The 16785-nt window shown below is 57.3% G+C and overlaps 1 protein-coding gene across 2 annotated transcripts in view; it reads right to left on the bottom strand.

The window, feature by feature from the left end:
- Positions 1-16785, bottom strand: part of PLXNA1 (plexin A1) — a 129692-nt gene that overhangs the window by 36147 nt on the left and 76760 nt on the right. For both annotated transcript variants that reach the window (XM_074835806.1, XM_074835807.1), the window contains exons 11-16: positions 6818-6914; positions 6303-6493; positions 2236-2387; positions 1786-1906; positions 1341-1477; positions 648-815 (exon numbers count right to left, since the gene is read on the bottom strand). In XM_074835806.1, the coding sequence (XP_074691907.1) occupies positions 648-815; positions 1341-1477; positions 1786-1906; positions 2236-2387; positions 6303-6493; positions 6818-6914 (866 nt within the window). The remainder of the gene's footprint in view (positions 1-647; positions 816-1340; positions 1478-1785; positions 1907-2235; positions 2388-6302; positions 6494-6817; positions 6915-16785) is intronic.

Below are 16785 nucleotides of genomic sequence, written 5' to 3'. Positions count from 1 at the left end.
TGAGCCCTGCTGGGTTTTCTCCATGGTTTGCTGTTAAAAGCCCCGTGGTCCCGGGGAGCTCGGCCATGCCCCTGGGGAGCTCGCTCCTCATCAGCACCCTGGGGAAGGCTTCCCTTGGCACTAGCTCTTAATGGATTCCTTCGCCTCCTCTGCAGCCAATTCAAACCTTTTAGAAAAATATGTAAACATTTAAAAAAAAAAATCCCCTGGCGGGAAATATTTTAATTTTATTTGTCGCCGCCAAATGTCAAGCTGAAATTAAGCAGATCCAAAAGCGCTCTCTGCTCTTGCCCCCTGCCAGGCTGAGCACTGCAGGCCAGGAGTTAGCAGGGCCCCAGTGCCAAGCCATCGCTCATACTCCTCGTGCCATGTCTCCGGAGCATGGCCTGGTGGCTATTGCAGCAGCACTGGTGGCTGTCGCAGCAGCACTGGTGGCTATCGCAGCAGCACTGGTGGCTATCGCAGCAGCACTGGTGGCTGTCGCAGCAGCACTGGTGGCTATCGCAGCAGCACTGGTGGCTATCGCAGCAGCACTGGTGGCTGTCGCAGCAGCACGGAGCTGTACCCATCCGGAGTGGGGGGGATCTGTGCAGCAAACAGCCCCCCAGTGCATCCCACAAGCTCCCTGCCGGCATCCCACGACTCACCTGTTGATGCTCCACTCAGGATCGATCTTCTGGATGGTGGGATCCTCTGTGTAGTTGTACTTCACCTCCGGGTTGCTCAGCTCTGCCCGGTTGATGTTGATGAGGATGGGGGAGCCGCCGGGGGTGTGTCCAGGGGGGGTCCTGCACCGGATCTCACGGGCGCTTCTCCTGGGGCAGAAACACACAAACTGTCAGTACCTGGGCAGGGGCGGGGTGAGAGTGGGGGTGCTGCCCATGAGCCCCCTTCCCCTTCCAAAGCTGCCAGGGGAGGGGGTAGGGGGCCGAAGAAAGAAAGGAGGAGAAAAAGAAAAAACAACCAACAAACCAAGAAATGAAACAAAAGGCAGCCGGGAAAGGCTGAGCAGCTCCTGAGCGTTCCCATCGCGCGGCTGCTGCAAACAGCAGCGATTAGGGCTGATAACCAGTAATTACCGCAGGAAAATATTTAAAGAGCCGCTCCATTATCATCCCTAATCTAAAAATTATCCACTTCATGCCTCAGGGCTTTGTGCTTTTAGAGAAAAATCTGCTCTTCCTGAAGCCTCTGACACACAGAGGTTTCGGAGGAAGACATCTCTGGCCACCCGTGGGGTTTGGCTCCTGGGGTCCCTCCTGGCTGCTGCTCTATCTGGGGGTGCTGTTGCCTCCAGAGCAGCCCATTGCCTGTCCTCCACCACCCTCTGTGCTCCTCACCATGAAAAAGCGCAGGGCCGTCCCCCAATGGTCACAGAGACGTTGCTGCCAGCGTTGAGGTGGCTGCCTTCGATGGCGATCCAGGTGCCGCCGGAGAGAGGACCCCGGGCTGGGACCACGCGGGAGAAAGTGGGCGTCTGTCCAAGGAAAAGAGTCATCCCTGGGGTTAGGTGGGCTGGATGGAAACCTGAGTCTCCAAGCAGCCCTGAGCAGCCGTGGAGGAAAGGGACGTGTAGGACAGCGGCAGGGCACAGTGCTAAGGGCTGGCAGTGCCGGCGGGACTGCGGAGAGGCAAAGCAGTGTCAGCCTTGGAGAAATTCAAAGGGCATGACCCAACACCTGCCATCTGGGGAAATGCTGGCTGATTTTCCAACTCACCACCCAAAACCACCCGCCATCACCTCCCTCTGGCAGTGCCAGAGCTGTCCCCCGGCACAGGGCTTACCACGAAGGTGAAGCTCTTGGGGGACACGGCCCGGTAGCTGGGCGAGCAGTTGCGGATGCACACTTCCACCCGCGCCTCGTGGACCTTGCTGGGGCTGGCATCGCCGATTTCACACACGATCCTAAGGGATGCGAGGAAGGAGCCCTCAGTGTCCCAGCACTGAGATGCTCCCTCTGCCACAGCAGGGACGGGTCAGCTTCAGGAAGGGATAGATCTGACACCAACCAAAGTTCCCAGGTGTCAGCAGGTTCATGAGAAACCAAAGCAGTGGCCTTGCCTGGGGTGAGCTCCCCGAAAGCCTTTAGGCTCCTCCCAGAGCAACCACAACCAGCAGGTACTTCTCTCCCAGTTCAGCCCAGTCCACTCCATGCCTTCTGCAGCCACAGGCACCCCTTGCCCCCGACCTACCGAGGTGATCTGGAGCACGGCCACCCCTCGCCGGACACTTACTGCTCGGCACTGATGTACTCGCTCTCGATGGGGATGCAGATCACTTTGCCAACTCGAACGCCCCAGCGAACGTCTTCAAACTTCAGGCCCAGGTTCTCACCGGTGATGGTCAGACGGGTCCCTCCTTGCCTGGGGCCAGTCTCAGGGGACAGCTAGGAAAGAGCAAGGCCCATCAGCCGTGGGGACACCTCACTTGGACAGGCTGCAGCCCGGACAGCCGCGGGATGCGTGTTACCTCCCTGCAAGCAGCGAGGAACAGATGGGTGATGATAAATGTCAGCGTGTCTGTAAGAAGCCCACAGAGCAGGAAAGACCTCTCAAATGACAGCCACATCCACAAATCCCCCCAGGAACAAGCCAGGAGATGTGTCCAAGCAGAGAGTTGGGATTTGGACACCTTGCTGCAGACGGAGCCACCTTGCAGGTGACAAGGACATGGGTAGGAAGGAGACAAGGCAGTGTCAGCCATGGCACCAGCCAAGCTGGAGAGGAAGCACATGGATCAGCCTGACTTTTGGCCAGGCCCCATGTCCCCAGGGATGAGGTCCCCATGTCCAACATGTTCTCAGAGAAGAAAATATCTCCACCAGGTCCCTGCACGAGGCAGGCAGCGGGGAAAAGGGTTTCTCTGCGCTGGCAAACCCTGTGCTGAGCCCAACTAGGAAGGGAGAGGAGCTCACCCTGGCTCTACACCTCATTTACCAGGATGATGCCCAATAAAGCAGGCAGGTGTGGCCTGACAGACAGCAGCGGGATGAGGGATGAGCAGAGGTGCGGGCCCACCGCTGCCTCCAACCAGGCAATTACAGGCAGATTTACACCAGCACTCACCATCCCCAGGGCCCAGCGCCCACCTGCAGCACTAACTGGGATGAATGAGGGAACTGGGGGGGTTTAGTCTGGAGAAGAGGAGGCTGAGGGGAGACCTCATGGCCCTCTACAAGTCCCTGAAAGGAGGGTGCAGACAGGGGGGAGGAGTCTCTTGAGCCAAGGAACCAGCGCCAGGACAAGAGGGAATGGCCTCAAGCTGTGCCAGGGCAGGGTCAGACTGGCTCTTAGGAAGGATTTCTTTGCAGAAGGGGTTGTTGGGCATTGGAATGGGCTGCCCAGGGCAGGGGGGGAGTCCCCATCCCTGGAGGGGTTGAAGAGTCGGGTTGACCCAGCGCTGAGGGATCTGGTGGAGTTGGGAACAGTCAGTGTGAGGTTCATGGTTGGACTGGAGGATCTTCAAGGGCTTTTCCAGCCTTGATGATTCTGTGAATGGCAGAGATGTGTGTCCTGGCGGGACAGGGGACAGCACTGGGTCCCCGGTGATGCCGAGACAGAGCAGGGGAAAAGGCAGCTGCAGGCAGCAGGCAAGGAAGAGAGTAATGCAGGCTGGGTCAGTCGAGGAGGAAAGTGCATCCTGAGCCAGGAAAAGTGACCGTTTTTCACAGGTGATGCCCTCTGCTCGTGCTCCTGCGGTGCTGGCAGAGATCCCCTCTAGCACCGGAGGCAGCACTGCCAGCGCTAAGCCCGGCGCCTCGGCAAGCTCTCGCCATGGCCATGCCCACGCCGCGACCAAGCTCTTTGCATTCCTGGCAAATCTGGGCGGCTGCAACCCTGGGGCCTGAGCCAGTTGGAGCCTCCTCCTCCTCCTTTTCCTCCTTCTCCCTGCACAGGGTTCACTCCTGGACATCACCCCCGCAGCGAGGAAAGGCGGATGAGTAGAGCGGGGGGAAACACGCAGCATCAGGCGTTGTCCACATCCCCAGCCCCGATGGACTGCAGTGGGCCAGGGGCTGGTTCTGCACAGTCCCGCTGCAGCCATCGCATCTGGGGTGAGCTGCTGTCCTGGAGATTTGCAGCAGGCTGATCACCTTCAGCAAGCTCAAACAGGGGCAGCCAGGCCGGCCCAGGTCCAGGGACAGCATCAGAGCTGGGACCAGCACCCGCTGAGGAAGCCCCAACTCACAATTAACATGGCAACAAAACCCTCCAGGGCTGCAGGGAACCGCTGTTTGCCTAAACCCAGCTCAACCCCTGCCCAAGTCCAAGATCAGAGCTCATTATGGCAGCTGCAGCCAGCATCAGGTTGGGTCTTCCCCCTAAATCAAGCTCCGCTGGGGTGGCTGGCAATAGGCAGCTGTTTGTTTGGTGTTTCTAAATGAGTGTTAAAAGCTGCTCCGGCATGTTCGATTCCTCCTCCTCTGCGGCAAAGCTGACAAGGGCCACGCGTTCAGGGAGGAATGAGCCCAGGAATGAAATGACATCGCTGGCCGCCCAGCACAGGGAGGTCATGGCTAAACAAGGTGTGTGGGAGGAGGGAGCTGGAGAGCGGGGGCTACTCGAGCCTCCCCCTTCCCCTCTCCACCTCCAAACCCCTGGCCCCAACAAACACTGCTGCTTTTCTGCTAATTGGTTTCACAGGATCCTTTTACATCAACAAGCAAACGGCTCCAGTGGGCACAAGCAGTGGGTTTGCTCCCAGCTCCGGCAACCACAGCAGGGCCAGGAGGTGCCGAGGCTGAGGGGTTCCCCCTTCCTGGGGGAAGGGATATCGCTCTGAGAGCCACAGCCAGCCGTGGGCAGGACCCTGCAGAGGTTTGGAGGCAGCTTGTCCCCACCACCAAGCGATGGCTAAGTGGTTCTTCACTCCACAGGTGAAGAATGGGGTTCACCTCCCAGCCCAGCCCCACCACCCTGCAGCTGCACCTCGGTGGGCTGGGCAGGAAGGAGGCTCCAGCTCCTCCTGAAATCACCGTTCGAGACCTTTCCCCCCTCACCCTGTGCTGCCCTCTCTGCACCAGGCTGCTCTCTGGACCGTTTCCAAAACTGCCCACAGCCCGGGGTGTGGGACAGGGGCTGTGGGAAGAAGCAGTCACCAGGCAGGCTGCCAGAGGAGCATCACACCAACAGCCACGCACATCCCCGCTGACCGCCAGCTCCCAGGGCACTAACACAGAGCGGCACCAAGGTCAAGCTCACCTGTTAACAGATCTGTTTCTGCTGCACCTGCCATTACTGCAAAATTTCCTAACGATTCAAGGTGGGAGAGCTGCTACAGAGGCTGGACACCACCAGCTGCTGGGAAGCTGCTGTGAGCAGGGCGTGTGTGGATGTCTGTAGCCCCGGCCACGCGAGCACAAGAGGACAAGGACCAGCCAACAGCCAGGCCACCCTGGGCATGGCCCAGCCACTGCCACCATCCCCAGGGGTCCAGCTTTGGGAAGCTCAGCCTGAGCCATCAGGGACAGGGAGCCCTGCAGTCCCGCACACAACAGCAGGCCTCCGTGTAGGGATGCAGGCTCTGGGGCTCGACCCCACTCCCCCAGGAGCAGATCCCTTCTCCTGCCAGCACTCCACCAGCCCCAGGCAACTCTCTGCAGGCAGTATTTCTCACAGGCAGGGCTTTTGCAGGCAGGGATGTGCCCAGTGGGGGGGCACCCCCCCCCGCTCCCCACATGGCTGCCACCCAGCACACTGCAGCGCCTGTGCCCTGCGAGAGGCAGGTGGTGCGGGGAAAACACACAACTCTCATTTCCAGCTTCCATCAGATAAGACACTGAAACCCAAACAGATCAGATCCTGCACTAAGACTCCAGTAATTAACACCAGCGAGGCCCGGCCAGCTGTGGGTAAACAGAAGGTATCCAGCAGAAATACCCACCAGTCCCTCCCCGTGCACTTGGAGCCCAGCCTGACAGGCATGTGAACATTAATATACACAATCTTATTAAGCGAAGGTCATAAAAGCTGTCAGGGAAGGGAGGTGATGATGGTGATGAACTACTGGCCCCAGTGAGCACGGCGACACGAGGAGGAGCAACACAGAGTCACAGCTTTCCCAGGATCCTTCAGTCACGTGTAGGAGTGGTGGGAATCTCAGAGATGGGCCCGAAAGCCCAGTGCACGGGGGTGGTGGAGAGAGTATTTTAGCCTTGGAAATGAAAGTAGTGACAAGAGATGCTCAGTCCTAAACACCGAGTAGATACGGCTGCTGTGAGATGCCATCGGAGAGCCCCATCCCCATCTCCCATCTCGGTCCCCCAGCACGAGGCGTCCCCACCCGCCCCGTCCCCGCGTACCTTGGTGATCTTGGGGTCGGTGCAGCGGCTGTTGCCGCTGCTGGCGTGCATCCAGCTGCTCTCGTAGGCCAGGCAGTGCTGCCGCAGCGAGCAGCGCTTCTCCGACACGCACCAGCCGCACTCGAAGCGCGGGTCAGCCTTGAGGCACAGCCCGCAGCTCTCCCGCAGCGCCGAGCACTTGTACAGGTGGGCTGGAATGGGAGGAGGAGGGCGGGGGTCAGCGTGGCTCCCCCAGCCCATGGGCACAGGGGTTTGGGGACAAGGCCATCCGCTCTCACCCCCTGGGGGACAAACCCCCATGGGCAGGAGGCACCAGCACCCCTGGGCTCTCTGCCAAAGCTTCTTGGAGAAAAACCTCTTGCTTAGAAACCCGCCTGATGGCTGCAGCCGGAGCATGGTTCACTCCCCCAAGGCACTGGTGCAAACCACAGTTGTGGCGGAGGAGAGGGGTGGGCTGGAGGCTGCAGGGGGCAGCCGGCTGCTTTCCCACCCCCCGGGGCCCATCCCTCACTCACCCTGGATGTTCTGGGGGTTGTCAATGACAAAGTTCCCATTCCAGACCACGGACAAGTTGACTGGCAGGTCGCTGATATCGTTCCCTTCATAGAAATACTGCAGGAGGGGACAGAAGAAGGCAGAGCCCGTTAATCAGCGAGGCGAAACACCCTGGTGAGGGGCACGGAGAGGTGTACAACCCCGCTACATGGGTGACTCCCCTCTGGGTTGATGGGGGCCTGGTTCAGACTCGCTGGCTAGGAACAGACAGGTCTAACAGCCACTGCTCAAAGCATTAGACACAGCACAAGCAAACCAGTAGACTGGACCGGCAAAAAAAAAGATAAATAAGCAAAATAGAGGGTTTCTAAACAGACCCAAAACCCATTAACCCAAAGGTCTGAAGCTGCTGCTACTGGGAGAGTAAGAAACAGATGGTGTCTCTGCAGCACACAGGTACCTCTCCCTGTGAAGCACCCAAGCCCTCCCCCATGTTCTCCCCACTCCAGGGAGGCTCAGTCGGATGTTCGGGACCACATTTGGGATCACGCTCATCACTAGTGAAGCTCAGGAAGGAGTGGTTGGGCACGCAGCAGGAGCAGATTCGGCAGAGCCCCCCCAACACCCAGTGGGAGGACGTCCCCCATGGTCCCCTCCAGCCCCACCGCCCATCACACAATGACATAAAGCTGCAGCCACAGGGCTGTGGGTGGGACAGAGCCAGGCACCAGCCTGGTACCACACCGGCCCTTCGAAAGGTCTTGGAGAGCACCCTGCCCTCCACACAGCACCCTCACAGCTGCCCCGCTCCCAGCCCCACCCTATGCTGTACCCCACTCCAGGACAGGCACCACCACCCTGATGCCACAAGCTCCCACGCAGGGAGGTGACAGCAGGGGATCCTGCCCCCCAGCTCCAGGGGACTCCAAACTCAGGCCCCAGCACCCACTGCTGTCTGGACATACCCACCTCCGTTGCTCCTTCCAGCCCAGCTAATGCCTCCTCCCCACAAACCCCCCTCTCCCCCACCTCGACACCCGAGCCCCAGCCCCAGCAGCCCCATCAATATTCCCTGCACAGTCCCTGCACGCAGGCAGAAAGGTTTAATCGATACGGAGGCAGGAAGGCAGTCGGAACCGTCCCTGACAGCTAATGACCTCCTTCGGCAAGAGATTCCCTGCTCCTCGCCCGAGAAAATGACAGGCGTGTCAGGAGAGATTAAATGAATGATTCATGGGTTGCTGGAGTTTGTTAGGGAGCGGCGGACGCGCTGGCAGCGGCTCACTGGACTGCGGGCTGGCCGCAGCCTTGCCATCACCTCTGGCCAGCACGAGCATCACCTTTTGGAGCTGGTGCCGTACCCAGAGGAGGTGGACTCAGCATCTACTCCAGCACTGCCCCAGCTGCTGCCCCACAGAGCACATTTGTCCCCTGCCAGTGCCAGGGGCCACCCCAATGGGTCTGCTCTGCTTGACACCCTCCACAGGAGGCAGGGATGTGGCCCACAAAGGAAGTCAGCATGCCCAGGTGGCTGTGGCAAGCAAGAGACAGAATCCCAGAATCATCTCACTTGGAAAAGCCCATGAAGATCCTCCAGTCCAACCATGAACCTCACACTGACCGTTCCCAACTCCACCAGATCCCTCAGCGCTGGCTCAACCCGACTCTTCAACCCCTCCAGGGATGGGGACTCCCCCCCTGCCCTGGGCAGCCCATTCCAACGCCCAACAACCCCTTCTGCAAAGAAATACTTCCTAAGAGCCAGTCTGACCCTGCCCTGGCGCAGCTTGAGGCCATTCCCTCTTGGCCTGGCGCTTGTTCCTTGGCTCAAGAGACTCATCCCCCCTCTCTGCACCCTCCTTTCAGGGACTTGTAGAGGGCCATGAGGTCTCCCCTCAGCCTCCTCTTCTCCACACTAAACCCTCCCAGTTCCCTCAGCCACTCCCCATCAGACCTGTGCTCCAGACCCTGCACCAGCTCCGTTGCCCTTCTCTGGACACACTCGAGTCATTCAATGGCCTTTTTGGAGTGAGGGGCCCAAAACTGAACCCACTCATCGAGGTGCGGCCTCACCAGTGCCAAGTACAGGGGTAAGATCCCTTCCCTGTCCCTGCTGGCCACGCTATTGCTGATACAAGCCAGGATACCATTGGCCTTCTTGGCCACCTGGGCACACTGCTGGCTCATTATCAATCAACACCCCCAGGTCCCTCTCTGACTGGCAGCTCTCCAGCCACTCCTCCCCAAGCCTGTAGCGCTGCTGGGGGTTGTTGACACTTGGGTCCTTCTTGCCTCACCATCAAAGCTGGTCCCCTCCATGCTGGCTCTCCCCCAACCAGGCAGCAGCACCAGCCACAGTCCAGCATCAGACACGGCACCAAAACAGGGCCCACACCCAATGTGTGACATGGCCACGGCAAAACACCCCTCCCTCAACGCTACAAGGTGCAAATGAGAGGCCAAGCTGGGTCCTCAGTTACACCTCCACAGCTTTTGGCTAGTGGTCCAGGGACCACCCCACACAAACGCAGGGTGGAGGACCCAAAACACAGCCCTCCCCTGGGGAAAAAGGCTGCTGCCCATCAACCGTACATGGCAGCTGTAAGGTGTAAGACATCCAACTGCAAAATCAACCCTTTCTTGAGCACCCAACGGCTCCACCACCATGTCCCCTCCACAGAAGGAGCCCCATCCCCCCGCATCATGCAGAGCCTCTCAGACACGGCACCTCTTGCGGTGTTTAATTTAGAATAATAGAACAGAATCATAGAATCATCTAGGTTGGAAAAGACCTTGAAGATCATCTAGTCCAACCATTAACCTAACTCAGAGGACATTCAGCCATGTCTCCACCACATACCATCTACAACCAGAACATCTCATCAACGCTCCTGTCACCAGGCCTGGGATGATGGGGCCAGAACCGGGCTGGGAGTCCAGATCTGTTCACCCTCCCCTATACAACACCCACCCAAGGACATTTCCAACAGGGCAATGAGGAGGAGCTGACCAAACCCGCAGCAGTGAGCAGGGACCTTCCCCTGGCAGCAGGAGGGAGCGCGTGCTGGGAAGGAGGTGGCGGCTCCGGAGCAGAATTTAGCTGTGACGAGCCACGTGGCAGCGTAAGTGAAATTGGCATTTTCAATTTGTACTCTGACATGTCTCATTTGGGGCCCTGGCATCTCGGGAAGGCATCCAGCCTGCAGCTGTCCAAAACACTTATTTGCATCTCTCTGCCCCGGCTGCTTTTGGAAATTAGTTCTTCTGGGAGGTGGGCTGGAGGAAGAAGAATAGGGGAAGAGGGAGAGAAAGCATTAACTCTTCATGCACCAGCCCCGAGAGAGCAACAGGGCGATTGCACAAGAGACGGTATTCCTCTGGGAAAGGATCCTGTGCTGAGGCTGCTGAATTTGCAGCGGCACAGAGCTGGAGTGGGCAGCTGGGAGCAGCTGGGAACGCAGGACTGCACGGAGGGAAGCAGCAGGCAGGAGCAGGAGCCATCACCCTGGCTGGCACTGGTGGTTGGGGGATCACCAAGGGAACAGGGATATCAGTGAAAAACGTGTCCTTGGCGTCTGCACGTCCATCAGCAGCCTCTCACCTGCCCTGCAGAAACGGGCAGCTGCTCCGCAGCTTGGATGCCGTTACCGGTCCCTGTAGGATGCCGGAGCTGGAGTCCCAGCGCAGCAGCGTGCAGGCAGGAGCTGCAGCCGCAAGGGGCTCAGGGCTCGGCCTCCTGAGACGGTGAGATCCATCAGATCCCCCTCTGATTTCCACAGTACGTCTTATTTTGAAGGACATTTTCAAAAGGCCTCCTCGCAGCTGCTTCTGCGATAGCATGGGCAGGAAGGTGCCCTCTCCACCCCGCCTGTCCACAGCCGGGCAGGCAGCAGCATCCAGGCCGCAGCAGCTGAGCAAAGCAGTGGCCACTTTCCAGCCCCGGAGACCCCACAACCGGTGGGGATCAGGCTGGGGGTTGCTCACCAATCTGTCCATCCCATGGGATGCAGATGAGATCCCCTGGCCAGCCAGCAGGTCCCATCACGCTGGCTCCTCCCTGCTTCTAGCTAACACATTGCTAAGCATCCATTAAACATTTAACTGTTATTAACTTCCTGGTTAATCAATTGCTGTGGCTAGCAGCAATCTGGGATGAGCCACGGGAAGGGAGGCCAGGACAGGTGTGAGCGGGGCGATGAACCTACCCAGGCAGTCCTGCTATCAGACTACTTTTTGCTCTGCAAAGGCACCCAGGACCCCCAAGCTGTGCCAAAGGATGATGTGACACCACAGCTGCCACGAGGCTGAGTGATGGGAAAGAGATGTTTCCTCTGGGGCAAAACACACGTGGCACAGCCCCAAGAGCAAACCAACAGCACCCAGAAGAGAAGTGTTCTCACGCGGCATGGTCCACACATCAGGATGGGAAAAAAGATGTCACTGAGTGAGTCAGCAAGTGAGATTTGAGCTGCTTGGCTCCTGAGCTAACCCTCCCAGCCTTTCTGTCCCTCTCTGGAAGAGCCTAAAGGCAAGCATGGAAGGGCTGATGGAGGATGCATCAGCCCCATCAACCTGCATACAGCTACTCCCAGCAAGGTCTCCTTCTGCGAGGACGTGGTTCAGGCAAGAGGACTCCTTGCTAAGCCCTTGTCGAGACTCTTCACTCAAAACTTATCTCAGGCATCTTCCCAAGTAACAGCCGACAACCTCATGTGCTTCTCATGTCTCCGATTCGCACACCTGCTCCGTTCCCGTGCGGGGGATGCCCACCAGCCCAGCACACTGCGAGAGATGTGGGTGCCACCTCCCCTGAAGGTCTCACTTTTGGTTCCAGCAAGCCCACTGCTTGCCCACCAGCTAGCAGCAATGGGCACCGAGAGCTGCCCAGCTCCCCTTGGGGTGAGGGATTCAGCACTCCAACAAGGTGCCTCCGGGGACCTGCACTCCCAGCGGACAGAATCACAGAATTATCTCGGTTGGAAAAGCCCATGAAGATCCTCCAGTCCAACCATGAACCTCACACTGACCATTCTCAACTCCACCAGATCCCTCAGCGCTGGCTCAACCCAACTCTTCAACCCCTCCAGGGATGGGGACTCCCCCCCTGCCCTGGGCAGCCCATTCCAACGCCCAACAACCCCTTCTGCAAAGAAATCCTTCCTAAGAGCCAGTCTGACCCTGCCCTGGCGCAGCTTGAGGCCATTCCCTCTTGGCCTGGCACCTGTTCCTTGGCTCAAGAGACTCATCCCCCCTCTCTGCACCCTCCTTTCAGGGAGTTGTAGAGGGCCATGAGGTCTCCCCTCAGCCTCCTCTTCTCCAGACTAAACCCCCCCAGTTCCCTCAGAGCCACAGCCAGCGAGAGGGCACCCCAAATCTGCGGGCAGATCGCACTGAGATGCGCTTCAAGATGCTCCTGCCAGCACCGTGCCAACTAGCCAAAGCACTAGCCCCTTCTAGCCCGGACAAGGCCCCGCAGCCATCACACCCCTTGCTGCGGGGCATCCACCCCACTCCAGCCACAGCCTCCACAACCACAGCCTGCACAACCCAGCCCTGAGGAAGGCAGCGAGGGGCTGCTCCTCTACGAGCAAACCCCCATATCCAAATTCCCCCTGCAACCCCCCTCCCTCCCACACGCACCATCCCCCTGGGCTGCGTTGCTGGAGGAGCGCTTGGGCTGCAGCTGTGTCCTATTTTTCTGTAGTTGATGACCTCAACTCCTTCCCCGCACTACGGGGACGGCAGTAATGTACATCGCGTCTCGCCAGGGCTCAACTGCAATTCATCATTATTTTATCTGCTGGAATTTAATTGGATCCTATCAAACTCTCCTGATACTCCCTTTTCACTTTAAACACTGCTGCAGGAAAGATAAATGTAGGCACTGCTAGGATGGAGAGCACGGCTTTGTTGGCGAACAGTGCTGGGGTTGTGGGCTCCCATCCTGCTTCCCGCTCCATGGCTGGTTAATTAGAGATACATATACTGGAGGTGTGCGGCGCTCAGAACAGGGCATGTGCGTATGATTTATGTTCCTCTATAAATACACCCTAGGCCTAGTAAAATACCGTCATCCACACAACAGCACAACTTGACGGTAACACTTGGCCCCTGATTCTGGATCTCCTTTTGCTCTTTTCACATAAATCTCTTCTCTTCCTCCCCCATCACACACAAGCTTCTTTGCCTGGATTCCTCCTGCCCGAAATTTGGCAGGGTGTACGTGAGAACCCGAGACCCTGGGAAGATGTCAGAGCAACACCCAGGCTCCACCACAATAAAAAAAAAACCCAGAAAACATGAATCTACCAGGTCTTGCCTGCCTTGCCAGCATCCACGCCTGGGGCTGGGTACCGCTCGCATGCCCACCCCACCAAGCCCAGCTTAATCTGCACCCACATCACTTTGTCATGGGAATAAACCGCTCCTGGGGGAACAACCCGACCCAAGCCTGGCCAGAGGGGAGCAACCTCCAGAGCTGCAGCTGAAACGGGTGGGCAGGGTGGGCTGCCCGTGCCCAGGGGATCGGCGAGGAAGGAGCCAAAAGGGAACCAGGGAGGTGACACAGCTGCTCCGCGCCACACGGGGCTTTGGTTAAAAGGAAAAGGAAATAATTGAGGCGTGAGGCTTATTTTAAAGTGCTGAGACGACAAACTCAAATGCTCATAGGAAGGAGATCAGGGGTTCTTCATATTTTTACATTTAAAGGGAAAGAGCAGCTCTGGGGCTATTTCAGCCTTAAGAGGAACATTCTGGAGGGAAAAAGCCAAACTCTTGGCAGCAAGAAACACCTGTAACCGTTTTGCCAAGGCCAGGACTAAACCAGATAAAGTCCAACGTTACAAACAGTAGTGCAGATTCAGGACTGTGGTACCTTGCAATAGCAAAATTGTCTATTTTTTGCAGCAATAAGAAGGATGAGCCCCCTTGAGGAATGGCAGATGGGAAAGAACAGGAAAAGGCAGGAATGCTTGGGAAATGACACTCAGTAGCATTACCTGCACACATTAAGACAGGTGGCCGTTTCTCCATCCTCCGCTGAAAGAATCAAGCCTGGAAATGTCTGCCTCCAGAAAATTACAAGTAACCAATTAACAAAAAAATAGTTTACTGGCAAAGAATTTAATTTTCTTAGTTAGGCTTGTCTTTCCTTTTTGCTTCTTTACAATGCATGTGGAAAACCTTTAGGGTTGCTTTCCTTTTGAGGAGCAGAAAGAAACCAAAGTGAGGGGGCAGAAAAGGATTTTTCCTGCTTGGTTTTTGCCCTGGGATGCTGGGGAACACCAGGCCTGGTCTCCCTTGAGTTTGCTGAAGATCCATTGGGTGTCTCAAATGATGTTTATAGTCCACACTCAAACCTTTATGAATGGACTGCTGAATATTTAACTAAGATGTCCTTTCTTCAAAGTGCTAACAAGTCATTGGAGTTTGACAAGCACTAAAACTAAACAAAAGACAAAGGTTTTAAGTGGGCTTGACTTATTATCCCTTCCATTCACCCACCATTCAGGAAAGCATCCCTAATTCCACAGAGTAATTAACCTCTTGTTTAGATCCCATTGAACTCCTGGAAACAAAGTGTGCCTAAATGCCTTCCAGAGGAGAGGACACCCATTCCTCACTCGCTGGCTGGGAGGCTGTCATCCTCTCCCTATTTCTCCACTCCCCTGTGTCTCCCACACCAGGCAGGACCCAAAATCCTAACCCGAAGGATGAATCGCAGTGGAAGAACACGGTGGGTCATGGGTAGGGGACTGTGCAGAAGCCTGAAGTGCTATCAACCAGCCAGATGGACTGCAAAAAAAGACGGGGAGGAGGCAAGCATCACAGAAGTGTGAATCCGAATCCCCCACACCATAAAGCAGCCTGGCTACATGCCCTCAAATGTTAAAACAGACAAGCAGACCCTGAAAGCAAGACAGCTTCTTTCAAGCCAAAACTCTCATCTTCCATCTGTGAAGCCACCCTGTGCCTGAAAGCCAGGTCTCCTGCCTGAGACCATGGCCCTGCGGAGCTGCTGCTGCCCGCTCCAGTGCCCACAACACCTCCTCATGCGCTCTCCAGCCGATTTGCTTTGTTTTCAGGGCATCCCTGGCAATTTTCAGGTCAAACATCCATCACTGTCAGCCCAGGAGAAAGTGTCGGTCACCTCAGCTCTGCGTGGAGACCATAGCGTGGGCAGGCACACCTCAAGCTGTCCTGTCCCTCTGGAGGAGAGCTGCAGAGGCCGTGCAACTCATCACACTGGCAAGGGCTCACAAGGGGTCCCCACAAAACTGGGGACCAGCAACTCACAAGGGATGAAAGTCTGCCAGCCAACATCCACTTCCCCCAAGGACTTCCCGTGCAGCACGATTTTGGCTCCTGGGTGCTGATGCAGCTCTGCACCCAGCCAGGATCCCCGCAGGGACAAAGAGGCCACATTTCTTCCACACTCTGCAACAGGGCCACGGTTCCTCCGGCCCATTTACAGCCACAGGTGCTCTTGGCAGCAGGGCCAGGCACGGGCACGTTGCAGAACAGTTCTCGAATGGCCAAGCAGGTACCTGATGTTAACCAGGACAAGAGTGGCTCAGCTGAGCCTCAAGACATGTCCCATGTGGCTGCAACAGAGACAGAGCAGCCAAGCTTGGCTACCAGCAGCAACGAGACCCCAGCAAAGGGGCCCCTATGACCACGATGTCTCTTTACACACACATCCCTCACGTTCCCCTTGAAGCACTAATGCCAAGCCACGCAGGCAACAGGCAAGACTGGGTCCGTGGGCAGCTCTGTGTGACAAAACCCTGGTGAGGGTGACAATCAACACCAGGGACCAGCAGCCAAGCCAGCTGCACTGGGCAGCACTCCACCTGGCTTCTTCTCTTCCCTGAATGCAGCAGCGAGACGACAAACCCTTGTTTAATCCGCCTTGCTAATGGGTTCTTGCAGCAGAGCCCTTCAGACACCGCTCTGGTCACAGAATCACAGAGTCACCTCAGTTGGAAAAGCCCTTGAAGATCCTCCAGTCCAACCATGAACCTCACACTGACCATTCCCAACTCCACCAGATCCCTCAGCGCTGGGTCAACCCGACTCTTCAACCCCTCCAGGGATGGGGACTCCCCCCCTGCCCTGGGCAGCCCATTCCAACACCCAACAACCCCTTCTGCAAAGAAATCCTTCCTAAGAGCCAGTCTGACCCTGCCCTGGCGCAGCTTGAGGCCATTCCCTCTTGTCCTGGCGCTTGTTCCTTGGCTCAAGAGACTCATCCCCCCTCTCTGCACCCTCCGCTCAGGGACTTGTAGAGGGCCATGAGGTCTCCCCTCAGCCTCCTCTTCTCCAGACTAAACCCCCCCAGTTCCCTCAGCCACTCCCCATCAGACCTGTGCTCCAGACCCTGCACCAGCTCCGTTGCCCTTCTCTGGACACGCTCGAGTCATTCAATGGCCTTTTTGGAGTGAGGGGCCCAAAACTGAACCCACTCATCAATGGGCGGCCTCACCAGTGCCGAGTCCTGCTGCTCCCTGGAGCTTTGCACTTTGTGTCACTGCCTGCGTTCGCCCCCAGGCCAAGCACAGACCCACTGACAACTCAGGACTCAGGCCCGGGAGCATTTCTGCTCCTCACAAACTGCGTTTTTCCAATAAAGAGCCCCGAGAGCGCAGCATCCCCCTGGCACTGCTGCTCAGGGCAGGAGGCAGCGACTCAGGTTGCTCCTCCAGCCCAAAGGCTCCGCAGGCGCAGGAGCCCAGGGGGAGGGAGGGAGCCAGGGCTTATCTTCAACAGCCTCTAAATGTCACTCGTGCTACCGAAGGACAAGGGAGCAGGGATCGGTGCTGCAAATGAGCTTTCACAGTGTGAGTGATGGAAAACAAATTTTCAAAGGATTAAATGGGAGGGAGACAGAAAGGGCCGGCTCCATGCGGACGAGGGCAGGTCGGGGGGCAACGCCAGCTCCCAGGGGGGTCTATTAACACCCAGGGTGGGTTTGCTCATGGGCTTGGTG

Source organism: Strix aluco, chromosome 11, assembly GCF_031877795.1.
Source record: "Strix aluco isolate bStrAlu1 chromosome 11, bStrAlu1.hap1, whole genome shotgun sequence".
Classification (NCBI taxonomy): Eukaryota; Metazoa; Chordata; class Aves; order Strigiformes; family Strigidae; genus Strix; species Strix aluco.
This window is presented reverse-complemented; position numbering and strand designations above follow the sequence as displayed.